The sequence below is a fragment of the Heterocephalus glaber genome, unplaced genomic scaffold (assembly GCF_053883595.1).
Source record: "Heterocephalus glaber isolate CG9 unplaced genomic scaffold, H.glaber_assembly_v1.0 deba00001428, whole genome shotgun sequence".
NCBI classification, from domain to species: Eukaryota; Metazoa; Chordata; class Mammalia; order Rodentia; family Bathyergidae; genus Heterocephalus; species Heterocephalus glaber.
In genome coordinates this window covers 12,398,527-12,425,748 of record NW_028258293.1, presented here as the reverse complement: position 1 = coordinate 12,425,748, position 27,222 = coordinate 12,398,527, and the positions used below count along the sequence as shown (strand labels likewise).

General features: G+C 41.6%; 2 protein-coding genes across 13 annotated transcripts in view; one reads left to right on the top strand and one right to left on the bottom strand.

The window, feature by feature from the left end:
• Positions 1 to 16,974, bottom strand: part of Hps5 (HPS5 biogenesis of lysosomal organelles complex 2 subunit 2) — a 105,641-nt gene extending 88,667 nt beyond the window's left edge. For 6 of the 7 annotated variants that reach the window (XR_015451431.1, XR_015451429.1, XR_015451433.1 and 3 more), the window contains exons 1-8: positions 16,686 to 16,974; positions 12,925 to 13,091; positions 10,947 to 11,057; positions 10,749 to 10,813; positions 10,128 to 10,320; positions 5,738 to 5,871; positions 3,683 to 3,895; positions 3,003 to 3,074 (exon numbers count right to left, since the gene is read on the bottom strand). Coding sequence is in view for 1 of the 7 variants with exons in the window: in XM_087211568.1 (XP_087067694.1) it covers positions 3,003 to 3,074; positions 3,683 to 3,895; positions 5,738 to 5,871; positions 10,128 to 10,320; positions 10,749 to 10,813; positions 10,947 to 11,057; positions 12,925 to 13,032 (896 nt within the window). In the remaining 6 variants the exon portion in view is untranslated. Of the gene's footprint in view, positions 1 to 3,002; positions 3,075 to 3,682; positions 3,896 to 5,737; positions 5,872 to 10,127; positions 10,321 to 10,748; positions 10,814 to 10,946; positions 11,058 to 12,924; positions 13,092 to 13,376; positions 13,485 to 16,685 lie in introns of all 7 variants that reach the window. The other variant, XR_015451430.1, reaches the window with a different exon arrangement.
• Positions 16,975 to 17,239: 265 nt separating this feature from the next.
• Gtf2h1 (general transcription factor IIH subunit 1) overlaps positions 17,240 to 27,222 on the top strand; it is a 39,851-nt gene continuing 29,868 nt past the window's right edge. For 2 of the 6 annotated variants that reach the window (XM_021263901.2, XM_087211570.1), the window contains exons 1-3: positions 17,295 to 17,470; positions 21,285 to 21,366; positions 26,455 to 26,623. In XM_021263901.2, coding sequence (XP_021119560.1) covers positions 26,470 to 26,623 — 154 coding nt within the window. In that variant the 5' untranslated portion in view covers positions 17,295 to 17,470; positions 21,285 to 21,366; positions 26,455 to 26,469. Of the gene's footprint in view, positions 17,471 to 21,284; positions 21,367 to 26,454; positions 26,624 to 27,222 lie in introns of all 6 variants that reach the window. The other 4 variants (XM_087211571.1, XM_004851525.3, XM_004851526.3 and 1 more) reach the window with 3 other exon arrangements.

Sequence of the window (27,222 nt, the reverse complement as noted above, 5' to 3'; positions counted from 1 at the left end):
ATGGTTCATGCAGCTATGAAATTGAGTGATTAACAGGACTTGGGTCCTCATATAAATATTAAACATTTTGTCGACAAAGAAGACCAAGAAAAGGTCAGAATCCTAGTCCAAAGTAAAATTAAGAAGGTTGCCTTCAAGAGGCAGAAGTGAAAAAACCAAGAGGATCCCTGAGTGAAGAGATACCAGATCATGATTTTGATAATGAACTTGATATTCAGCTTGAAAAAGTCTTTAGGAATAGTAACCTAAATTACTAAATGGGGTGGGGTAGATAAGAGTTGATACCTGTAATTTATACATTCCTCATCCCCTTATCCCTTCACTGATAATAAATTGGGGAAAAAGAACTAGTAGTGATGGCTAAAAAGTTAAATTTAAGAAAAATGACAGAAATGTATCCAAAGAAGACAAAGTATAGTAAATAAGAATGCCCCCTTGCAAGACTACTGTATGTTGTGCCGGTAAAGGTACCTCAGGACACAAATGTACAAATGAGAGCCAGGCATGGTGGTGCATGCCTATAATCCTCTTAGGAAGCTGAGGCATGAGGAATGCAATTTCAAGCCCAACACAGACAATTTAGCAACTTAGAGAGACCCAGTCTCAAAATAAAAAATAAAAATAAAAGGACTGGAATGTAGCTCAATGTGAAGGCCCTGCGTTCCATTCCTCATACTCTCAAAAAAAAAAAAGTACAGATGGGAAAAAAGCAAATAAACACTATGAAAAGAAGCCCTCCTGCTCATGTTTTTATAACAAATCTTCATCAAATTAGCTATTATTTGCTAGGCACCCATGTGCCTAGTACTGTGGTGCTCAAATGGATATTCATGATCCCGTAAGATAGTGGTGATGATGGAGCCATGAAGGAAGTCTGACAGCAGGACGTGGGCACAAGTACCTAACTCAAATCTGCTGCAGAATTCGGCAAAAGCAAAGTGGCACTAATTACTGCTTATGCTGAGGAGCAGGCAGAGCTCCTCAGAAAGCATTGTGAGACTGTTTGGCATGGCAGGGACTATAACAGGAACACTGAATGACCAACTTCTAATGAATAACACTATGAATATATGTGATTCTCCTGAGAAAGAATGCTTTCTAATATGTAGCCAGACCAGAGTATCACACTCTGCCATCCCATATATCACGTCATAGTCAACAAATACTTTTGAGGTATTTATCATGTGCCAGGTACTAAGGAAAGCACTGAGAATATAACTGAACAAAGCAGCCCAAAAAAGCCCTCATGGAGCCTACTGTTTAGGGGTAAAATGGGAATATTCTATGAATATGTAATTAGAAACTGTGATAAATGCCATAAAGGAAGATGCTAACAGAGAAAGACTTTAAAATATGCTTTACATAATTAAGGGCAAATAAATAGCTGCCTTTCTCCAGTAACTTCCAGGATGAATTACATATTTACTGAAGTGTTAAAATGTCTATAATTCACCTTCTTTTTTTGGTATGTGTGTCTGGAGATTGAACCCAGTACCTGCACACTAAGCTACAGGCTCAGTCCTTTTTTTTTTTTTTTTTGAAGACATGGCCTCACTCAGTTGCCAAGTTGCCCAGGTTGGGCTTAAATTTAGAATCCTCCTGCCCAGCCTCCCAGAGTGCTAGGATTACAGGTATATGCCACCATGCCTGACTATAATTCACTTTTAAATACTTTGGTGTAGGTAATATAAAACATACATAAGTTGATTTTTAACTTTACCCTTGGGTGCAACTGGTTAACATGTCAACCATTTTTTAAACATCATATTCAAAGAGCAATTAGTCTTTGAAAGAACCGAATCAGGAGTCCATACTCAGTGTGGCCTATAAACACCTCTAAATAACATTCCATCAATCTGGCTTTGAGATCTTATTAATTAGCACAAAAGAAATTGGAAATACTTTTTTTCTGGTAAAATAAGTAGAGTTCATGGGAATAAATTGCCTAGAAATCATACATTGTACCCCTACCCATATAGAATGAGGTGTAAGAACTGGAAAGCCTAGCAGCTAACAACCTCTAGCATGACACCTAATAGTGGGGTTTGCACCTAATGCAACTAGAAGACTCACTGAACCCTGAAATTAGACTATGACTGAGTTTGCCTCAAACAGATCTTTCCTTTCATTTATGATACCTGTCAGAGTATTTAAAGGGCAGAGAGCTAAAATTTTACTGAGCTTCCAAGAACAAGTTACACAAACATTTTTGTGTCTGCTTGCTCATAAACACACATCTGTGTAACAGATTTCAATCTGGAGTCGCTTTCATTACAGCATCTCACCAGGCAAGAGAGGTTATAAGAGGAGTGCCATAGCTGTCAACTCTAACAGTCAGAAGTTCTCTGACAATTATTAAGTCTCCAATTAGTGTGGAAGGAATCTCTTCATTCCTGTTATATACAGAACACTTCATATGACATAGTATTTCCCTAACTTTTCAATAATTTATTGCAAAAACAATCTTCAAAAGTTAACTGGAAGGGCCGGGGATTTAGCTCAGTGGCACTGTGCCTGCCTTGCAAGTGCAAGGTCATGAGTTCGATCCCCGATGCCAAAAAAAAAAAAAAAAAAAGCTAACTGGAAGGGCTGGGAGTAGTGGTGTGCACAGGTAGTCCCAGCTACTTGGGAGGCTGAGGCGGGAGGACTGCATGAGTCCAGAGCTGAGGCCAGCCTGAGCAACATAGTGAGACTCTCAGAAAAAAGGGCTGAGTGGGCTAATGGCATGTGCAAGGCTCTAGGTTCAATTCCCAGCACCACAGGAAAAAAAAGGTTTTTTTGGGTTGTTTTTTTTTTTGGTACAAGGTATCGAACTCAGGGACCTTGCGTTTGCAAGGCAGGCAGCGGAACCACTGAGCTAAATCCCCGGCCCCCAAAAAAAGTTTTTTTAAAGCTAACTCCCTGGGGTGTTACTCAGGGATAGAGTGCCGGTTTAGCATCCATGAGGCCCTGGGTTTAATCCCTAACACCATTAAAAAAATTAAAAACAAAAGCAAACTTACCTAAGATGCAAGAGTCTGGGGAAAGACAAAGACTGGGAGGATCCCACTGTATGATCATACTGAGGTTCAGATCTAGGAAGCAAACATATCTGTCAATGATTTAATCACAACATAAAATTGGGCCATGGATTTAGCTCAGTGGTTCTGGCGCCTGCCTCGCAAGCGCAAGGTCCCGAGTTCGATCCCCAGTACCAAAAAAAAAAAAATATATAAAATTATACTTTCCCAACACCCATGTAGAGAAATTTTCACCTCTAACTGAAATTAAAGTGTCTGCCCTTATTCAATTCCCTCAGTCAGTGGCAGAGCATTTACCTGGCATGTACAAGGCCCTGGGTTCAATCCCCACCACTGGGGGAAAAAATTGACTTTTTTTTTCTGGTGGTACTGGGAATTGAACTCAGGGCCTTCACACTGAGCTATATCCCCAGCCTTTATCTTTTATTATTTTGCAACATGGTCTCTCTGAGTCTAAACTTCGCACATTGAGCTCAAACTTGCAATTGTCCCGCTTCAGCCTCCCAGAGTGCTGGAATTACAGGCGTGCACCATCACACCCAACTTGACTTCACTCTTAAAAAGGCATAATAAAATATTTAAGTCATATAGATTAATTATTTTAACCCAATCCTTCCATATAAATTCTTAAAATAATCCTCATGGGACAGCCCCATTATTACCTTGGAGTAATCACAGGAAGAGGTGGCAACGAGAGGAGTTTCTTGAACTGATGTGTACTTCTAACTTCCCCATCAAAGCTCACTTCCCACATCCTGGAGCCAGGACGAGCACAATATATTAGAGGTTGCTGGCCCCCAGAACACCTTCCAGGGAAGAAACAAGCTCCATATTCTCCATTTCTTTCCTTGTTTCCAATTTTCCAAAACTTCTCTCTAATATTCAGAAAGGAAAAGGAAGTATGTTTACTTGCAAAACAGTTATGCAACAGGAAGCAAACCTCCTCACCTATGTATTCGGTTTCTTATCCATAGAATGAGGGGCTTACAATTAATGGGAAGGCTTGTTGCAAATCTAAAAGGCGAATGCTTCCAAACAATTTCATACATCCTTGCATCCTATGATTGCTTCCCAATTCATTTTGTACAACCAGTGTTCTTCGGACATTCTGAAACTCCGAATGGTGGAACATTCTGTTCCCTTCAGATTTTATGAATTAGATACAAAAAAGAGTTTAGCACACTTCCTGGGAATATGGAAGGTGATACTGATGAGTTTGCCTCTTTCTAAAAACCCATTACTTATTTTCATATCTTTGCTCTCTAACTCTCCCTTGATCCCCATTTGTCGAATAACATGCTTCCTAACAATGCTTTCACAGTACACACTTTATTTATATGGCAATTATGTCTGTTTGAATGGTAGATTATGGTTTTCCAGGATGAAGGCCTTTCTTTATTCCTCTTTAGTTGAATGACCAATGTATAGTGCAATATATGACCAAAACAAGTACTCAGTACACTGCAGTGCCCCACAAATTCAATCTCTTTCATTGGAGAATGATACAAGATGCTCTCTAGCATGAGTTTACTACATGAGCTCAGATAATAAATATTCCTATACTTATGGATAAAATACAGTATTTGCTTCATTCTAAGAACATGGACTACCTGGGCTCCCAAAAACTGAATTCTAGTTGACAGAAAGTAGTCATTTCTAAAACATACTACTTTTGAAGTAGGTTCTACATTACTGCAACCTAACTCTTAGCTGTTCCTCTTTAAAACAGATGCAAGAGGGCCGGGAACTTAGCTCAGTGGCTCCACCGCCAGCCTTGTAAGAGCAAGGTCCCGAGTTCAATCCCCAGTACCGAAAAAAAAAAAAAAAAAAAAAACAATTCTGGTGTAAAACAGATATGCAAGAGTGTTCATTATACAATTCCCTTGTTTGTGTACATTCAAGTTTGCCAAAAGAAGGGATAATCCTGAGAAACACAGTAGCCAACAAAGTAGCCAGGCTGGGAGATGGGGGAGCAGTGAACATTTTTCTGGCAGTGAGACTAGCTAAGGAACTCAGGTACAGCGATACAGCTGTTTCTCATTCTGTTCTGATATTTCACAGCTACCTCTAAGACATTCCTTCGTCATTCGTTGTATCTTCGGCTCCATCCTTGACATTTTGAAATATCTGTCAGTTTCACAAAGGTCCTTCAATCAATTTACCCTTTAGTAAAATTCTATCAAATACACAAATTTTAAAAATAGCATCAAGAAACTCAGTCAAGAAAGCCTTCCTGCCAGGCATGGTGGCCCAGGCCTATGATCCCAAAACTCTGGAGACTGAGACAAGAGGATCGTCTCTAGTTGAAGGCCAGGCTGGGCTCCATAGTGAGTTCAAGGCCAGCCTGAACTACACAGTGAGACCCTGTCTCAAAAAAAAAAAATGTCTTCCTGCTGGGGATTTAGCTCAGTGGTTCTGGGGCCTGCCTCACAAGCACAAGGTCCTGAGTTCAATCCCTGGTACCAAAAAAAAAATCTCTTCCTGACTTCACATTAAAAGGCTTTCTCTCTCTCGGCCCCTACGTTATGCCTTGTGGCAGGGTTCACTGAATACCAGACTGTCTCAGGGTCCTCTGCCTCATCTTCACTTTCTAACATCAGCTTGCATTCCACTGGTTCCTTATTAATATCTGTGTAATTAACTTAGCCTAGATGACTTCTAAGACCCTTCTAGCTCAAAAATTCTGTATACTAATGGCTTTTGGTTGGTTAACATACCTCTCAGTGTCACACAAGAAGGCTCGAGTAAGGGAAGATACAAGGAGCCTTCCATCCAAATAATCTAGCTGGACAACACAGGAGTCGACTGTTGTTATTGTCTGAACAGGAAACATCACAAAGACAGAAGCTGCCTAAAAGGGATGTAAGAGGAAAATAAAGTGTTTTTTATTAAAACATGAACACACATTTACAATCTACTCCTTGCAACATATCGGAATCTATGGGACACAATGGAAGCAGTCTTACGAGGGAAATTCATAGCAGTGAATACGCATATTAGGAAAACAGAACGAGCCCAATTAAACAACCTGATGCTACACCTCAAGCTTCTAGAAAAAGAAGAACAGGACAACCCCAGAGCTCATACAAGGGAGGAAATTATAAAGATCAGAGGAGAAATCAATGCAATGGAGACTAAGAGAACGATACAAAAAAATCAATGAAGCCAAGAGTTGGTTCTTCAAAGAATCAACAAAATTGATAAACCCTTAGCCAACCTTGTCAGAAAAAGGAAAGAAAAGGCCCAAATCCATGCAATTAGGAATGAAAAGGGTGAAATTACAACAGACCCAGCAGAAATCCAGAGGATCAATACCTACTTGCCACTTTTTTTTTTTTTTGAGATGGAGATTCACTAAATTGCCCAGACTGGCCTCAAACTCTTTGATTCTCCCACCTCAGCCTCTCAACCCATAATTACAGCACCTGGGTCCTCTTCACTTTTTAAATGAAAAGAACTTGGACAGCAAAATAAACTTAAAATAGGCCAAAATTTAATTTCTCTACAAGAATATAAAAGTGTCACTCATTTAAAGTTTTGTGAAATAACTTGATACATAACTTGCATAACTACTTGTGATTATTTAATCTTAGAAGTCCAAGTGAAAGAGATGAAAACATTTTGGGAATGTGATGGCATTTTTCACCTATAGACAGTGCTTCTCTCTTTGGGAAAAAGACAAATCAAGTCTATGCTATGCACAGAGATTCAATGGAGTTTAGATAAAAAATACATTAAGAGTCAGTGGTGCAGCACCTGCCTGGCAAGTGCGAGGCCCTGAGTTCAATTCCTGGTACCGAAAAAAAAAAAGAAAAAGAGAAAAGAAAAATCATTAGGAATTGTTGTGGTTTGTGTCTAGATGCCCCCCCAAAGCCTCATGCAGTCCTTTTCTTTTTTCTTTCTTTCTTTTTTCTTTTTTTTTTTTAGTTCACGCAGTCTTTCTCAAAGGTAGCTAAATCCAGAATGCATGATACTAGGATTAAGGGCATGTGATTACTAAACCACTACATGTGAATGATTGGTTTTTCACCACCTTAATCTGGTAATCTGAATAAGATAAAAGGGACAGAAAGATACCGTTAAGGTCTCCCTTGTTGCTTCCGGCTGCTACTGCCACCATGAATTACTGTCCCTCTGCCACCCTGCCTTGAAGCCAGCCAATTATGGACTGAAACCACTACAAACTGTAAGCCAACTGTAAACCTTTTCCCCTTCAACACTGGATGTCTGATATTTTGTCCCAGTAATGAGAAAAGTAACTAACACACAAATTTGGTACCAGGAGTTGGGTCATTGAAGTGACATTACCTGGCCATGTGACTCAAGAGTCTTTGGAACTGGCTTGTGGGAGGGGTAAGAGTTAGGAAAGATTCAGAGATGCTGGCTGTAGAAGTAGAGCTAGAACACCTTAGGCTACTCTGTATGGCAGATTCTGGTCAGAGCTCAGAAGACCAGAAAGACAGTAAAGACCAGGCTCAGGAGGTTTCTGCTGGGAAAAAGGACTGCATTGGCTGTTGGACTGCAGATGATGTGTGTTATGGCTTGGCAGAAAGTTTGTCTGCATTTTGCTCATGTCCAGAGACTTTACCTGAGACTCAGATTAAGGGTAACAGTCTAATTAATCTCACAGAACAAATTTCAAGGCAGGCTAAAGTTGAAGTCATGGCATGGCTGCTGCTGGGGGCTTTTAGCCAGATCTATGTTGAGAATCAAGAGCAAAAACCCCAGCAGAATGATTTAAAATGTTTTGAGTTTGGCCAGAAGAGAAACTCCAGTAAAGCTGTAGACTACAAAGATAGAGCAGAGGAGATCCTGATTGCTGAGAAGGGACAGGAGAATAGAAAAGATGGCCTCAGGGGATCACAAGAGGCAACAGGACTCCATCCTTTGCAGCCTCAAAATTGGAAAAATGAAAGACTTTGCTTTGAGCCGAAAGCCCCAAAGCATCATGTTCCAGAAAGGCAGCAACCTAGAGAATTTGTTCCTCAGGATTGGGTTCAGAGTGCTCAGTGATCCAGGGAGACGGCCCCTACGGCCAAGACAGAAGGAACCCTGGCTACTGCTCCAGCTGGCAGCTGACCTTGGTATCATCCACATGTCTTTAGGCGCATGCAGAATGGAAAAGTTGTGGGCTCAGGAAGGCTTCCACCCAGATTTCAGAAGAAGGCCTGGGAGGCCAGGCAGTGTGCCCAAGAGGGCAGTGTGTGAAGAAGCTGAGGGTGTGAAGCCGAAGGTGCAGTGGAGACCTCAAAAGTTTGGAGAAGCCAGGAGCACGGATTGCCTGAGGAAAGCTGTAAGGAGGGAGCAGAGCCGCCCAAAAGAGAAGCCATGGGAGCTTAGAAGTGCCATAGATGCAGAGCCACCCAAGCCCTTTGGAGTTCACAACTTGGCACAGATTGCCGGGGTTGCTGGAAGTGGAGCTGTGGGATTTAATGTTGCCCTGTTGGACTTTGGACTTGCTTTGGTCTCATTCCTTTGTATCCCTCTGCTTGTAACTTTTGGAATGGTAATGTCTATCTTGTGCCATTGAATGTTGGAAGTGTTTAACTTTCTTTTCATTTGTACAGGGGTTTGCAGCTAAGAGTTTGCCTTAAGTCTCAGAGGAGACTTTGGACTTGGATTTTCATCAATGCTGAAACTGTTAGGACTTTGGAAACTCTTAGAGATGGACTGAATGCCTTTTCCATACATGGACGTGCATGAGTCTTTGGGAGCCCAGGAGGCGGAATGTTGTGGCTTGTGTCTAGATGCCCCCCCAAAGCCTCATGCAGTCTTTTTCGAAGATAGCTAAATCTAGAATGCATGATGCTAGGATTAAGGGCATGTGATTACTAAACTACCACCTGTGAGTGATTGGTTTGGCACTGCCCTAATCTAGTAGTCTGAATAAGATAAAAGGAACAGAAAGATACTGTTAAGGTCTCTTTTGTTGCTTTTGGCTGCTACTGCCATCATGAATTATTGCCCCTCTGCCACCCTGCCTCTAAGCCAGCCGATTATGAACTGAAGCCACTATAAACTGTAAGCCAAATAAAGCTTTTCCCCTTCAAATTCAGATGTCGAGTATTTTGTCTCAGCAATGAGAGAAAAGTAACTAACACAGGAATCAAATGATAATTTTGATGGGTCATGATGGCCAGGCCAGAATATACTGATGTGTTCATTAAAATAGGTAAGTTAGCCAATAATATTTAGATTTCCTTTTTTCTGCCAGGATTCTACATGGAAATAAGCCATTCAGAGACAAATTTCCCACTGCTCATACAGTAGCCTTGGAGGACTTTCCTCAGTCTCAGACCAGAGCACTCTGTTAGGTCATGAGTCTCCAACCTTCTAACAATAACTGTGGTGGAAAACCTGGGGTCCTGCACAGCTAAGCCCAAGCCAGAAGGTCCCTTTAGCATTTCATTCCAATTAGTTACATCCATCCTAAGAGAAAATACCCATGAGTTTTTCTACACAGGAGCCAGAAGAATAAAAACCTAGAAATTGGTGCCACTTTTTGTATTTTGGGGTGTTTATTTCCTTGTTTTGTTTTCTCTTTGAGACAAGGTCTCACTGTGTAGCCCAGGCTAGCCTCAAACTTGCAGTGATCTCCTTACCTCAGCCTTCCAAGTGCTGGGATTATAAACAGGTGCCATCAAGCCCAGCCCCCATTTCTTTATTTGCCATTTTATTTACACAACTAGTAAACAGATATCTTTTCTCTGTTAATATCCCTGTATTATAGAATACTTTAATTAAATGAGCCATATAGGTAAATTAGGAAGTACTACAACAAACAATGTACAAATAATTGAAGTCAGTTCATAGAAGCCATTCTGCAATGGTCTCAAACTAAAACAGGTTAGGGGCTGGGGATTTAGCTCAGTGGTTTCACCGCCTGCTGCAAAAGCGCAAGGACCCGAGTTCGATCCCCGGTATCAAAAAAAAAACAACTAAAATAGGCTACCAAATGTACTACAGACAAGTCTCCAAATCTCCAAGTCTTGACTTTAATCAGTCACTCAAGAAATACAGTAGCTGAAACTGCATCCTTTAATTCCAAGTTCTGAAGACAACACCTTATCTCTCACCATATACATGAAGAAATGGAGTGGTTCTCACCTTTGCTTGTTTAGAAGTGTGGAGTTTGATGGCAGAAACTTTCCCCACATGGTCACCTACAAAGATTCTAAGAACAGCTGTATCCCAACAGAGAGCTGTAACTTTTCGGCCTTTGTGTTCTGAAGACACATAAATTCGTTCTGGTTTCCCACGATGCTCTTGATTTAATTCCCAAACAACTACAAGACCTTGACTGCAAGAGTTGAAGCAAATTTTTGGCAGTGGTGAAAAAGATAAAATTTAACTGTATCATAATATCAACTATAATAAGTACATATGCAAACACACTTCAGAAAAAAAGGAAGTGAAAAGTTAAGGTATTAATTTCCTTGTACTAGTCACCAAACCAGTGTAATAGGAAAACTTAATGTTCCAAATTATCTCTGTTCCCTTTCTCTTTTAAGGACTGAAATATTGTGGCCTCAAATGAGCAGTTTTCACAAACACTAGGGTGACCAGACTGCATGGCTGGGTACCGAGAGATTTCCCAGGACACAGGACCTTGAGTGCTAACACTGGGGCAGTACTGGTGACCCAAGGTGACTGGTCACCCTAACAAACATACTTGCCGGTTTAAAAGGTATGTGGAAAAGTTCAGATAGTTTTAAAACTGTTTCTCACCTGGTAGCTACAGCAACATAATCGTCATCATGTGAACAACAGGCAACCTGAGAAATTGAACCTTCCTAGGGCACAAAAGGAAAACTGCTTTTAGAATCTCTTTACATTCTTTTTTTATTCTAAATGATTAATGATATTGGAGAAACTCATATTTACGAAAGAAATTGAATGTGTGTGACAGGGCTCCCCTGATCTTACCCGGTGCGAGAGAAAAAGCCTGTGCTTCCAGCCTTCTTTCTGAATGAGATTGACTCCTCCTCCCGAGCTGCCCAAGGCCAGCCATTTCCGAGACACAGCTATGCTGGTGCACTGAAAACATGGGAAGAGACAAGCAGGAGGTATTCACAGCCACTCAACCCAATAAACTACCCACTGGAAAGACAAACTGAGCATTGTGTTCAGTTCCTCCCCTTGTTCCACCCCCTGCCAGATGGACACAACACAATGGGACTCAGTCTCTAATTCTAGAAGATTGAAAAATACCAAACAAAGAACATTTTGTTTTGAAACTTTTTGCTGAATCTCAAAAGCTCTCAATAGGCTCTGGGTATAAATGAGTAATTTTTCCCTTTGGCCAAAGCCTGTTATTAGACCACTCACATTCTGTGTAGTTTGGCTAGGTCAGCCTAACGTTGCCTGAAAGGGGGAAGAACAAGGAAGTTACCAGAGGATAATGGAGTCACTTTAGTCATGTCAAGTCTGTACAGTCATCACAAAGACACCCACAGTCCAGGAGCAGGTAGAACTGTGGAGGGCACACACACAGGTCACTGTCCTGCCAGCTCCTCCCTGACCCACAGCCTGCTGATTTCTCTCTTGATCCTCAGAGAAAGCAGCGGTCATGCTATGCCCAATACCCTGGCAAAAGTTATTGGTTGGCTAAGAGACATCCCCAGACCTCTTAAACACTGTTGCTTCCTATCCCAGAAGCTGAAGAACCTAAATATTCACCTTCCCAGTTTCTCTTGTTGCCAGGAACAGCCATGTGATTCAATTCTAGCTAATAAGACTAAGTCTGCCGAGGACTTCCTAGACAGCTTTGCCTTTGCAGATGAAAGGCAGAGTGTGAAGAAAACTAAGTCTTTGCTCTTGGGCCCTTCATTCTTGCTTGGAATGTTATATGGAACATTAAGACTGGAGTCAGAGCCAAGTGTGGTGGTGCACACCTGTAATCTCAGCACTTGGGAGGCTGAGGCAGGAGAATCGCTGTGAGTTTGAGGCCAGCCTAGGCTACACAGTGAGTTCAAGGCCAGCTTGAACTACATAGCGAGACCGTCTCAAAAAATAAAAACAAAAGACTGGAGTCGGGATACATACACTACAACTGTCCCTAAAAGCCAACATATGGATGATGGCAGAAAAGGAAAGGTGGAGAGCCTGTATCCTCAGTAACAGCAATGGGCCACTGTACTTAACAAAGCAACACTGACTTCAACGAGACTATAAAGTCTTTATTACGTAAACCACTATTTATGTGGTACTGTATTCTGTAACTTGCAGCTAAAACAACATTTCTGATATCAATCCTTACAACTGTTGCTCATATTATTTTGCCCATTACTTCTTAGTCTCCCCTTCCCCAGAGATTAGAAATGTACTTTGGGGTGGTAGTAAAAGTATAAGAATGGGGCCAGGGATTTAGCTCAGTGTTTCTGCCACCTGCCTTGCAAGCACAAGGACCTGAGTTCGATCCCTGGTACAAAAAAAAAATTTAAATTAAGAGTCAGGCATGGTGGTGCATGCCTGTACTACCAGCACTCTGGGGGCAAAGGCAGGAGGATTGCTGCAAGCTCAAGGCCAGCCTGGGCTCAACAGTGAGTTCAAGGTCAGCCTGAATTACATAGCTCAAAAAAACAAAATAAATAAATCAAGAAAGAAGTACGAATGTGCTACTTCCATGTAACGTACGACAAGGACACATAAGAACACTCAAGATTCCACAAAACATAAAGAACTAGAGGGCAGGGGTAAATGTGACGGCACGAAAAAATAGGAATATGAGCTGGGCATGGTGGCCCAAGCTCGTAATTCCAGCCACTCAAGAGGCTGAAGCAAAGAGATCACAAATTTGAGATAACTCCAGATAGAGGATATAGGTTAGTGGTAAATTGCCCCAGGGTTCAATCGCTAATACCAAAAAAAGAAAAAAAATTAATACAGGGACCAAGAAGTTTACCTTTAGACGACTGGAGTCCAGCCGCAGAGCTGAAAGTAACGGGTCCAGGGACTCAAGCTCCGCGAGAACATGGCTGTAAGACTCTGGGATCGTGGGCACAAAAGTCATTTAGCCAGAAAAGAGAGGCTGTCCAGTTATAACCACAGTATTCCTCACCTGAATAAAACCTGTAAAAATTAATTTAAGAAGATCACCATTTATTCAGCAGCATTTAATGAATGTGTGAGAAAAACAGGGAAACACAAGAAAGGGACAACCATCTCTATCTACTCTGGAGGGGCTGGGAAAACACACACAGGGAGCGGGACAGCTTCACGCAACAGTGTGTTCAGTGTCATTCTCTGACTAGAAAACTGACAGTGTCAGGTCTGCAATTTCAAGGCCCTCCGTAATCCTACTCCACTGCATTATCTAACAGCATGCGTAGGTCAAGTGGACACAGCAGGACTTACAAGAAAAACTGGCCAAACTCTCTTGAAGGTGAAGGAGCAGCCCTGTTGTATTTCTTCGAATTGTAAATCTTCTCTGTCTTTAGGAGTTTCTCATTAAAATGTAACTTTCTGTAAAGGTCCCAAATTATAAACTCTCATCAGTAAAAACTAAAATTATCAGCAAACAATTTCACAGTGCTTAACAGCAATATAGTCCTCTGTATCTCTCTAGCTACCAGAAGTGAATGGGTATGCTGAATGAATCAAACAATGAACCAAATGAGAAGGTGAAGGTAATCAGCACAAAAAAAATAACAACTTGAATAAATGAAACCAGATGGAAATGAATAGGGATAAGAATACAAGGTAGCATCTGATGGGGCGGGGGGAGAACACTAGGTAAAAAATGTCAAACACCCAATGAGTAAACTAACACAAGAGTTATTATCTGTTCAACTACTTTCATTGGCACATTTTTTTGTCAAATGGCACCAATTTCCAGAAAACATTAAAGGGAACTTTTAAAAAAAGTCTACCCATTAATTTTATTTTTCTCAATCTTTTGCTACCTGCCAAATTAAGAAAAACAAGCAAATTTTACAGAAAACAATCATAAACAACTGTTTTTTTTGTTTGTTTGGCTGGTTTTTTGTTTTGTTTTGGTTTTTGTGCCAGGGATCAAACTCAGGACCTTGCACTTGTGAGGCATATCCAGTGCCACTGAGCTAAATCCCCAGCCCTTATAAACAACTGTTTATACTTTTTGTTTATATTTTGTTCTTGTCTTTTTTTCAGAAATGTGTATTCATTTATTCTTTTATTCAACAAATATACACTGTACACTACCTACATGCCAGGCGTTGCTCCACCTCCTGGAGATAACAGGGTAGGACAAAACAGTGCCCTAATTATGAAAAGTACACCCTAGTGGAAAGCACATACAAACTTACAGTTTTGGCCTGGGGATTTAGCTCAGTGGTGCAGCTGCCTGTCTCACAAGCGCAAGGTTCTAAGTTTGATCCCCAGAACCAAAAAAAAAAAAAAAAAAAAAATGTTCACACACTTATGGGTTTTGCTTCATTTTTTGTTGGTTTGGTTTTGCAGTGCTGGAGATGGAATCCAAGAGCTTATGCATGCTAGGCAAAGCACTCTACTGCTGAGCTAGCTACATCCCTAGCCCTTGTGATTTTTTTCAATTGTATACACACAGTATAATGTAGTCTTATTTTCTGTAATACTGGTCTTAGCATAGCCTGACATCTGTAAGGAGAATGGTCTAAAAACAACGAAAAATTTAGTACACCTATACTCAAAATATTTGAGAATTCCAAATGTTAAAAAAATTCATCTGGGGCCGGGGATTTAGCTCAGTGGTTTTGACGCCTGCTGCGCTAGCGCAAGGACTGGAGTTTAATCCCTGGTACCAAAAAAAAAAAAAATTCATCTAGAGGCCGGAGATTTAGCTCAGTTCCATCACCTGCCTCGCAAGCAGAAGGACCCGAGTTCAATCTCTGGTACAAAAAAAAGAAAATTCACCTCTCATTTTTCTACTCATTAAGTAGCTTGTAAAATACGAAGCACAGGGGTGGAAACAAGATAAGCAAAACAACTCCAGAAATCACCTTTTAATCAAATAGGGGGGAAAAGGCAAATACCATATACATACACACAGAGACAGAGATCTCATAAGGGAAAAAATAAATGAAGTGCTCTTTCAGAACTTAGAGAACAGAGGGATGACACTGAGTTAAAGGGAACTATAGCACCAGTACCAAGTCTTGAATCAGAAAGAAAAGAAAAAAGGTAGCAGGCAATGATAAGCAAAGATATATAAACAGAAAATATATAGGGAGAATGCAGGTTTAATCTTTAGTTGAAACACAGAATACAATGTAATAAGGAAAGATAAAAGGTGGGATAGTGTGCTGGGGATTTAGCTCAACGGCACTGTGCCTACCTCCCAGAACCAAAAAAAGAAAAAAGAAAACAAAAGTGAAATAGTAACTTGGAACCAAAGTGTACAACACTTTGAACCACTGGGTGTGGTGGTGCATGCCTGTGATCCCAGCACTCAGGAGGCAGAACCAGGAGGATCACCTGTAGTTCGAGGCTAGCCTGTGCTACACAATGAGTTTAGGGCCAGCCTGAACTACAAAACAAGACCATGTCTCAAAAAAACAAAAAAAGAGTCGGAGATTTAGCTCAGTGGTGCCCTGCACCTGCCTCGAAAGTGCAAGGTCCTGAGTTTGATTCCCGGTACAAACAAAAAACCCACTCTTAACCTGAAATTAAGAAACTTAAAACTTTGGTAGGCAACAGAAAAGTACTAGTGATTGGAGGTCACATCATTTTGGTAAAGTGTTGTGGGCAGACACCAGAAAACAAGGACTTGAAAAAAGTGATGGGTAGAGCCAGGGATTTAGCTCAGTGGCACAGCCACCTGCCTCACAAGAACAAGGTCCTGAATTCAATCCCCGGTACCACACATACACACAAAAAAAGTGATGGGTGGTGAGGAAGAGAAGGCATTTCAATATTCAAGAAGCCTTGTGAGAAAAAGACGAAACCTCTCCACTTTCTGAATAGTGGAGACTTAAATTTGTAACTACTACTGTAGTAGCTAAAAGCACAAGAAACCTTCAACAGCTCCCTTACATAATGTGATCCCATCTCTCATTCTTTCCCAGCTTCATTTCCCACCTTACCCTCTCCAACTATACCGGACTACCTTGAGTTCCTCTTTCAATCTACAAACATGTGCCTCCGAGATTTAACGTACTGTATGCTGTTTGCTAAATCTTCCTCCATCTAACAAAACTATCTTTCTGAGTGTAAATGTTATTCCTATGAAAGAGTGCAACTGTAGCTTAACCAAAAATTAAAATCAAGGAAGGCAGTGAGAAATATCAGCGAAATAACTTCTTAAAAGGCTGACTTGTCCAAGGGTCAGAAAGATTATACGACGTAGAGCTGACACCAAAATACACATTTCCTAAATACAGGTCGAATCATCTTTCCATTTCCCCAGATTGTTTGATAGTAGTGTAAATCCAAATCACTGCGTTGTCTTAGGCCCACTAGTTGCGTGGGAGGAGAAGGAGGCAAAAGGGATAAGGAAAGGAACAAAAATTGTAGTGATCCCAAGGGGAAAGAACAGATTTTATTTCCATAAAGGGAGTTTTCTATGCAAGAAATAATGATCAGAGAACTCCTCTCAAGAGAAATAGCGTACTCATTATTTCATGCATTCAACCTGTATGCACCGAGGGAGATACAAGGATGAACAAAATAGTTCCTGACCCCAAGAAACTCATCAAGCGAATCTACTACCTTTTTAAGAGCAGTAACTCTAATACTGCATTCAGCTGTCCTGAAGCGAGGAGCCCCGGATTATCAAGTTTTCACAGCCAGGCTCAGAGACCAGCAGCCCAGAGGTCCCAATTCCGCTCCACCGCATCCAGGCCTGCGGCTCCCAATTCCGTCGATTTACTTTCTGGGCTCAGGGCCCCGTCACTCACGCCGCACTGACAGCGGAACCTGAACTTCAGTCTCCTCCTCGCTCCGCCGTCCCCGTCTTACGCCATTCAGGAGCGACAGGGACAACGCGGTTAACGGCACTTCCTCGTCACGTGACAGCTACGCCCCTCCCTGCGTGTGGTCCCTCCCCCTGAGGCCGCGGTCGCAATTACACTCCCTACGGCCTGCAGTCGGTGGGCCGCTGAGAGCTGAAGACACGCCGCTGACTGAGACCGGAAGACCAATAGGCCAAATGGGTGGGCCACGTCGGAACCCAGAACTCTTCACCGCCCGAGACCAGACAGAGGAGACGAAACAGGCGGGAACAGGTGGGGGAGGGAGGGAAAGAGCGGAAGGTGTCATGGCGGCCGCGTTCTTGGGTCACGTGTCCCACAAGCTCTGCCTTAGTACTTCCGGTCACGTGCCCTCAGAGACCTCGCAGCCAGCGATGGAGGCGAGACCCCTTAGTAACAGAGGCGGTGGAGACGGCAGCAGCCGCTGGTTTTCAGCCTCTTTACAGAAGCGGCTGTAAGAAGCGCAGCGGAGCGCGACTTGATTCAACTCAGTTACTCCTTGCCGGAGGCTATAGCTTCCACCTGGTAAGTTTAAACTAAAGAATGGGAGTGGGTGGATGGTGAGCTGACAGGCCCGGGGGTCGCCGGACGCCTCAGATTTTGTCCCTTTTCCCCGCTTTGCTGTCGCACTCTCCACAACGCCCAAGCTTGCCTTTTCGTTTGCCCTTATTATCCCAAAGACGGAAAGAGGCGACCCGACTCCTGATCTACTTGCCTAGAGGAATCCTACCATTCCACTGAGATCAGGGACTCAGAGGTTAACCCAAAGTCAGGATTGTACTCGTCTCTTGAAAACGAAGGAAGCAAAGGCCGTCCCCGGGCGGAGAAGCCCTTCCCGTTAGGAAATGTGCTACTAAATCTTCTGGTTACTGTAAGAAAAGCTCTTGCCTTTGCTTCCACCTGTCAGTCTTAGTGCTCTTAAAAGCCTTATTGACGTGAGCCAGTCTACATACTCCCGGTTTTAATCTTGCTGAGTTTGATTGTCGTTAATGAAAAATAGACCATCAATACGTGGACTGTGTAATTACTTTATATAAATTTTCCACGGTTCTCAGAGGCTTGAGTTAGGTGGCACACCTGGTTGACTCTTAAACGTCTACTTTAGTATCAAAATAAGGATGGGGAAAAAAATGTAAGGATGGGAAGAGGATATATAAAAACTGAATTTTGGGGCCGGAGATTTAGCTCAGTGGTTCCGCTCCCTGCCTTGCAAGCGCAAGGACCCGAGTTCGATCCCCGGTACCAAAAAAAAAAAAAAAAAAAATCCTGTATTTTTGCCGGACTCAGGAAGGCCAAGGCAGTAGGAGTGCAAATTCAAGCCTAGCCTGTATAATTTAGTAACTTAGCCAGACCTTGAGTGAAAATTTAGGGGGTATGAGGGCGTCAGGGATGTAGTTCAGTGCAAAGGCCCTGGATTCAATCCCCAATGCCAATGGAAAACCTTCTAAATTAGGAGAAAAATTCAGAAACCTAAAACAGTGGTTTGTGGGCTAGGGATGTGGCCCAGTACAGTGCTTGCCTAACATATCAAGGCGCTGTGTTCTGTCCCCAGCACTGTAAAAACAACAACAAAAAACTGGGTGGTTTGAAATATAACTTGCAGTAACTACTTACCTTATACATTCAAAGCAATATTTTCGTTATCTAGATTTGTGATTTTTTTTTTCTTGAGTGAGGGTTTCGCTATTTAATCCATGCTAGCCTTATGTTCACTTTGTAGGCCACAATGGCCTCCACCTCCCTGTGATTCCCCTGCCTCAATCTCCAGAGTGCTGTGATTACAGCATACATGCTTGCACCACATGCTTGACTCTTTCCAAACATTTCAAAGAACCCAAATGTGGTGGTGTGCACCTGTAAATACCAGCACTCTAGGGGCTGAGGCAGAAGGATTGCAAATTCAAGCCCCACCTGGGCAATTTAGTGACTTGGTGAGATCCTATTTCAAAATTTCAAAATTTTTTTTTGGTACTGGGGATCGAATCAAAATAAAAATTTTTGTTTGTTTGTTTGGTTTTTTTTGGTACCAGGGATTGAACTCGGGTCCTTGCGCTTGCGCAGCAGGCGATGAAACCACTGAGCTAAGTCCCCAGCCCAAAATAAAAATTTTTAAAGGGCACTGGAGATGTAGGTTAAAGGCTCTGGGTTCAATCCCCAGTACTGTGTGAAAGAAAAAAGAAAGTTTTAAAAGGGTTTAACAATTTTTACCTTGAACCCTGGTACAGTATGTAAAGCAGTATGCTCAGATGGAAATGAGTTCAGGAAGGCTGAACACCTCCTGCTCTGCTGCCTCTGTAACGTAGAGGTATCTCTGTAGAGCAAAGATTGTTTTTTGTTTTGGTTTTTTTGAGACAGGATTGTGTTATGTAGTTCAGCCTTGAATGTGCTGTGTAACCCAGGCTGGCCTTGAACTCACAATGATCCTCATGCCTCAGCCTCCCAAATGCTGGGATTATAGGCATGTACCACCATGCCCCGCTTGAGCACAGTTTAAAAGCACAGCTCTGGACTTTGGTTATTAAGCCAAAATTTTGTGTGTGTGCTGGGTTTTTTTGTTTTGTTTTCTGTTTGTTGTGGGAGTGGGGGCTAAGTGAAATTGAACCCAAGAGCATTCTGTTACTGAGCTAATATTCCCCAACCCTTTTCATTTTTTATTTTGAGACAAAGTCTCATTCGTTTTCCCAGGGAGATCCTCCACCTCCCAAGTAACTGGGATTACAGGCATACTCCACTGTCTTTGGCCATCCTTAACATTTTTAAAAGCAAAAACCAGAGCCCTTGAGTTGAAGAGGTCTCAACAGAAGGGAAAGTAACTTCTGATAGCAGACCTATGGCTTACAGGTCTGGGCTCTTGAGAACTTTGTACCCGCTAGGAGGCCTAAATCCCTTTTGTTGTTGTTGTCGTTGTTACCTGGGTCTCTCTAAATTGCGAAGACTGTCCTTGAACTTTTGATCCTCCTACCTCAGCCCACGTGCTTGCATTACAGGCGTGTACCACCATACCAGGCTCCAAATCTTTTACTTGTGGGGTGGGTGGGGGTAACTGGGGATTAAACCTAGGGCCTTTAGTTTTTATTTGAGGCAGATTCTCACTAAGTCATTAATTTACCACGCTGGGCCTGAACTTGCTATCCTCCTGCCTCAGCCTCCCAGAGTACTATGATCACAGGTGTGTGCTACCATGCCTGATTTAAATTCATCCTTAAAGGGAAGCCAGACGTGGTGGCACAGGCCTGTAATCCCAGCACTCACGAGACTGACACAGGATAGCTTAGTTTGAGGCCTGCCTGGCCTACATAGTTCAAGACCAGCCTGAATTACAGAGCAAGACCCTGTCTTAAAAAAAAGAGGAGGGAGAAGGGCCTGAGATTAAGCTCAGTGGTTCCACCACCTGCCGTGCAAGTGCAAAGTCCCGAGTTCAATCCCCAGTACCAAAAAAAATGGGGGGGGAACATATGGTCTGCTACCCTTACTCAGTCAACTTTTAGCAACAAATGATAGATTTGAGTCTCTAAGTGATATTAAATACACATTTCTATGCAAATGTAAAAATAAAATTGTAGCAAATCCAAGCAGAGAGGGCTCTTTGAAAATAGTGGGGAAATTGGTGCAGAGGGAGACGATTCAGTTAAAAGTAGTGAAGTAGATTGTCCAGCTTCAGTTGTGAATGCTTCACTGCATACTGCCCTGAAGGCTTATCTTCCCTCTGCTGGTTATCATTCCTTCTTAAAACCTGCTTCTCCTCATTTTCCCCCTACCACCAGAATGTTATCTGGTGTCCCTTGAGCTTTCCTAACATTTTTGGCTGCCATTTCTACCTCACAGATAGTGCTCATAGATATGTTTTTGCGCTCTTCCTGCTTTTTGTCTCTTCCTGTCCTGTCAAGCATTGATCTAATAGCCTGTCTTTTCTCCACTTTGATTACCGACTGATTATTCTTGCCTCAAGTTTGGCAGCGCAACCTTGTCAGCATGCAGTATTTATTAGTGGCCCTCAGCCATTTCCCTCTGTCCTGCATCTGTTTCCCTCTTTCTTCCCGCTGCACTGCTATAAAATGAAAAAGTAAAAAAGTATTTGGCTCTAGGTTGCCATCAGAATTCTCCTTAATACCTTCCTTGCCTGTGCAACTGTCCTTAAGACAGTACATTTTGGTTACTTTGTACATGTTTCTGAGGTCTTGTTCCTTGTAATGTTAAAATGTTAAAACATTTTTGGATTGCCTGGTAGCATAGCATTCTAGATCTCCATTTTAATTTTGCAGATAAAAGGATAAGGATGGTAAGGAACTTATATCTCACTTGTTGCTTTTTCCCTCTCTATTTATCTCCCCTTTCGAAGAAGATCTAAGTGATGGAAATGTAGAGATGCAGTAAAGATTCTGCTCAGCCATTTTGAAGTCTTCCTGTCCCTGTTTCCTTAGGTCAGTATCCAGATATTGGGATCTGTGTGAGAAATGGTACTCAGATCTGTGTACTGAGAGATACAGTGCTTTCTGGAGTGTAGCTGAAAACAGATGTGCAAGAGTTTTTGGTTGTGTCTTGCTGGGATGGAATTCAACCATAGAAATCTTACATAGATGGCTCAGATATTGACTGGCTCAAATATTGCCAACATTGTGTTGCCGTGTGCTATATTGTAGTGAACACAACACATGCAGCCTCTGCCCACCCTTATATAAAGCTTGCAGTCTATCAAGGGAGACATACATTTAAAAATTACAGGGCCCCAGGGGCTGGGGATTTAGCTCAGTGATTTCGCCGCCTGCTGTGCAAGCGCAAGGACCCAAGTTCAATCCCCGGTACCAAAAAAATAAAAATAAAAAAATTAAAAAAAAATAAAACAAAACAGAACAAAAAAAATTACAGGGCCGGGGATTTAGCTCAGTGGCACCTCGCCTGCCTCACAAGCATAGGATCCTGGGTTTGATGTGGTAGGGGGATTACAAAAAAAATGAATTACAGGGCCAGGGATTTAGCTCTGGTTTCACCGCCTGCTGCTCAAGAGCAAGGACCCAAGTTCGATCCCTGGTACCAAAAAAAAAAGAAAGAAAGAAATGTTCTGTGGCTCTTACGAAGTTCTACTGGGAAGACCTGTCTGCCCCCCAACGACTGTACTTCAAGAAATCTGGAAATCACAGAAACATTGTAGAATAGCCTCAGTGGTTCTGTTAACTCTCCTAAAATTAGTCTTTATACAATTAAAGGTGAAACAGACGACCAGGGAAGCTTGTCGGGCAAATTAACTGAGGCAGTTGAGCAATTGTGCCACTGTTTAATAACTTACCTCTGGTTTATTTTTTTAATGGTGTGTTCACATGCATATGCCGTCATGGGAGTCATACCTACAACATAGTACACCAGGCATACACAGGATAGTTGTTTTGTTTTGTTTGTGGTGCTAGGATTGAACCTAGGGTCTTTGCACTTTGTTACATCCCGAAGATATTTTTTATTTTGATACAGGGTCTCACTAGGTCACTAAGTTACCCATGCTGAACTTGAACTTCTGACTCTCTGCCTGAGCCTCCCATAGTAGGGGAATATAGCAGACATGCACTGCTATGTTTACCATTGTTTGAGGATTTGCTGGGGGGGGGGGGGGGTGCTGGGGATTGAACTCAGGACTTCGAGCCTGCCAGGCAGGCACTGCCGCTGAGCTAAATCCCCAGCCCTCACCATTCTTTTTTAATTCAGTAATATGAAATCAAACTATATGTCCCTCCGTTTTCTTTGATCACAGTGCTTATTTTGTTACTAAAATCTGAAAATGCAGATTTTCAGACTTTTAAGCAATTACTCATACAATCTAATCAAAATCTTAGAACATCAAAGAGCAAGTCAGCAAAAAAAAAAAGAAAAGAGCAACTCAGCTAAAAAATATCATATAGTAAGAATTTCAGCCTTTTATCATAGCTGGTACAATGTGTAGATATCAAAACTGGAGTTTATAAAACAACATGGGGAATATTTTCAATGGCAGGTCTAAAATAACAAGATAATTAACCTGGGTTTACATCTGTAGGGTGAGTACAGATAACGGACATACAATTTAAAATGAAGAGAATTGATGTTGGGGTTTCAGGATTGTGAACTTTTTAAAGCTCTTCTTGTTATTGAGTTTAATGAAAGCAGTCATCTGTGCTTCCTCCCAACAATTTACAAATGCCCATGTCATGGAAACTATTTCCACCTGCATGACTTAACAGTGCCTGACATTCGTGGCATGTCCAGAGCTGAATTCCTTGTCTTCACTTTCAAACTGGCTCTTCTCATTTCTGTAAATGGCATTGTATATTTTTGTCAATAAGAATTAGGAATAGGATATGAACAAGCAATCATAATACCTCCTTCAGCACTTACAGTATCTATTCACCTGCTTCCTCAGTGGTCTTCCTTGGTCCTTTCATCTCCGTTTTCAGAAGTCTTGAGAGATTTTCTGTTGCTTACCACATAGAGTAACATTCTCCACTCTCCGCCTTCATCTTAACCCTCCAATCTTATAACCCACTCATCTCCAGGATGAACCTTATGTTGCATTCAGCGTAGATGAACCATTCCTAGAGTTTTAAGCCTTTCCCCAAAACACTCCTTTTGCCTATAATGCCTGCTTCCCTTTACTTTCTCTACCAAAATCTTTTTTTTAAGATCCTGTTTATAGCATATATAAAAAAGAATGTACTACTGATAGATGCAGCAATATGGTGAGTTTCAAAACATATTAAGTGACAACCAGAGACAAAAGAGTATATACTATATATACTCCTAGAACAAAAACTAATCTGTAGTGATAGAAATCAGAAAATAGTTGGTGGAGGTGGAGAGAATTGGCTAGAAAGAAACATGAGGTACTTTATGCTATGTGGGTGTACACAGTTGTCAAAAGGCATCAAACAATGTCTAAACTGCAATTTGTTGATTTGTTCATTGCAAATCAACATAGTGCAGACAACATAGTGCTATTTTTTCTTTTTTTTTCTTAGTATATGTGGCAGTGCATAGTGATTACATTTATCATGGGGAGTTGGTACACATCTTAATTAATTTTTTGTTTTCATTCCCAACCTCTGCCCTCCTTCCTTGCTCCTTCCAGCTCTTGGTCCACTACCCATTTGCAAAAGCTCTATTTTCATCATTTTTTTTCTTTCAATTCTTTTTTTTTCCCATCCCATCCCATCCCATCCCATCCCATCCCTACTTCCTATGAACTTTAATTTTTTTTTTTGTACCGGGGATTGAACTCGGGTCCTTGCGCTTGCACAGCAGGTGGTGAAACCACTGAGCTAAATCCCCGGCCCTATACTTTAATTTTTAAAATGTACTTTTAAAACAATTCTGTGGCAAGCCTTTTACAAGGTTTCCCCAAGTAAAGAAATTGCCTGAACCCTAACTCGGAATATTTTTTATGTCGTTTTTGGGACTTTACCTATTCTAATTTGTATACACCGACAGCATATGTATACACATCTGGCTCACTAGACTGAAAGCTCTTTGAAAGCAAAAATCACAGACAGTTCATCTTTGAATAGTCCCAGGCTCTTTGGTTCAGTACAAATTTGCTGAATAAATGTATTCACACTGACTCTTTTCTTATTTCTACATAGAATGGAGTAGTCTATAAACAACTGTCAAAATCAGGCATTGTGGCACACACTTGTAGTCTCAGTACTTGGGATGCTGAGATGGGAGGATCACTTGACTCCAGCTTCAGCAACATGGCAAAACCTAATCTAAAAAAGAAGGATCTTGAGCCAGATATGGTGATACACACCCATAATCTCAGCACTGTGGAGGCTGGCGCAGAAGGTTCACAAGTTAGAGCCCAGCCTGAGAAACTTAGCAAAACCCCATATGGGGGGGAGGGATTTAGCTCAGTGGTTCTGGCGCCTGCTGCACAAGCACAAGGTCCCGAGTTCGATCCCCGGTACCCAAAAAAAAAAATTTTTTTTTTAAAGTAATAAAAAGGGCTGAGAGGGCCAGGGATTTAGCTCAGTGGTTCCACCACCTGTCTCGAAAGCGGAAGGTCCCAAGTTTGATCCCTGGTACTAAGAAAAAAAAAAAAAAGGGCTGAGTATATAGCTCAGTTGGTACCACATCCCTGGGTTCTGTCCCCAGTGCAGGGTTGAGAGGAAGGATCTCAGACTGGTGATATGACTCAATGGTATAGTATTTGCTGGCTGTGCATCAGGCTATAGGTTTAATCCCCAGCACTGCAGAAAAAAAGAAGGGCCTATAAAAGGGGAGAGCTGACTCTTCACAACTCAGATGCTCAACTTCAGAAAAAATCTTGATTTCACACTGTGCCCCACCCATCTCCCAGCGCTGGAAAGCAGAGCATCATACATGCTAGGCAAGTGGTCTACACTGAGCCACTTTCCCCACCCAATTTTTGATCTCTAGATATGAAAGCTTCTCTAACTCATACTTTTTTCTTCCCCCTGGTACCAGGTATCAAACTCAGGACCTTGTGCTTACAAGGCAAGCATGGTGCCACTGAGCTAAATCACCGGCCCTTAAATCATACTTTAAACTGTGTCTTCAAAAGTAAATTTGAAAAATTGAGCGATTCCTTTGGAAATGAAAATTAATTTCATAACTTTATCAGAAATGCCTTATATGAGACATTTTTGCCACAGCTTTCCCTATCCTGGCATATGCCAAATATAACTCTCAGTTTGGGCATCTTTCCAGTCGATCCCCAACAGCCTCAAAGTCTGTTTTTCAACCTCTTATTCCAGACAGCCACACTCAAACCTCAAGAAGGTGGATTGAGCACTTAAAATTCCCAGAAGTTGGGTGAGGGGGTTGCTCCAGGCATTTTCCTAGGTAGCTAGCTCATTACCCATATTCAAGTGAATCCTTGCTCAAGAGCAGTTGAAGACATTATTATTAAAAATGGAAAACTAGGGCTGGGGATTTAGCTCAGTGGTTTCGCCGCCTGCTGTGCAAGTGCAGGGACCCGAGTTCGATCCCTGGTACCAAAAAAAAAAAAAAAGGAAAACTGGCATCTGGAGTTTTAAGTATTAATATCAGTTTTATTTTGTACATATACAGAAGAAGTTTAGACCAGGAATCAGAAGACCTGGCTATAGTTTCTGCTGTGGGAATGGTTATGAGAAGTTCATGCAAATTCTGTGACTTAAGTTTGTTTTGATTGCAACAAATTTGACTATTAATTAGGTAGGATCTTAGTAATTCTGAAGTTATAACAGAGTAGATATAAGATTGCATGTTTATAGTCAAATCTTGTATTTATGATATGAGTTGAACTGAGGAAAATGAGAATAAACTGGAAGTACTCTTTAGCATGTGTGGAAATGGCTTGAAAAACTGAAGTGTTATGAAAGTGTGAGGTAAACTCACACCTATGGTGTGAGCAAAACTTTAAATGAAAGAAGAGTTTTTTTCTTCCTGTTAATATCTTGCATTTTAGATTTGGGAGGGACTAGAAGTCAACAAATGCAACTAATTGATGTGTGAAATATGGCTTTCTTCATTTCTTTCTCTTTTAGCACCTTACAGCCATCATGGCAACCTCATCTGAAGAAGTTTTGCTGGTTGTAAAGAAGGTGCGTCAAAAGAAACAGGACGGAGCTCTGTACCTCATGGCAGAACGAATTGCTTGGGCACCTGAAGGCAAAGATAGATTTACAATCAGCCATATGTATGCAGATATTAAATGTAAGTCAGCCATACTAAGGTCTGATGTAGATGTGTTTGCTGGTAATTTTATAAAATTTGTGAATTTTGTATGTACATCATTAAAAATTAACCTTGCATATTGGGCCGGGGATTTAGCTCAGTGGTTTCACTGCCTGCCTCACAAGCGCAAGGTCCCAAGTTCAATCCCCGGTACCAAAAAAACCAAACCAAATAAAAAATTAACCTTGTATAAATAATTGCAGAGTGATATCACTGAATATGTACTATTCTGTTACCTAATCTCTTTGCTTATTAATACAGCATGTGCAGGCCTATATAAATATGTAAATATACCTTGTGTAAAGATCTCCACACATACTTTCAAGAATTGCATAGTAAGGCAGGCATGGTGGCACATGCCTGTGATCTCAGCACTTGAGAGACTAAGACAGGATGATCTCCATGAGTTGGAAGCCAGCCTGGGCTACATAAGGAGACCCTGTCTCAAAAAAAGAAAGACTCATGTAATATTCCACTGAATGGATATACAGTCATGTTTAGCCATCCCTCTGAAGGACAATTTAGGAAGTTTGTAGAATTTTGTTATTACAAATATTTTGCATTACAGAGCTATGCAC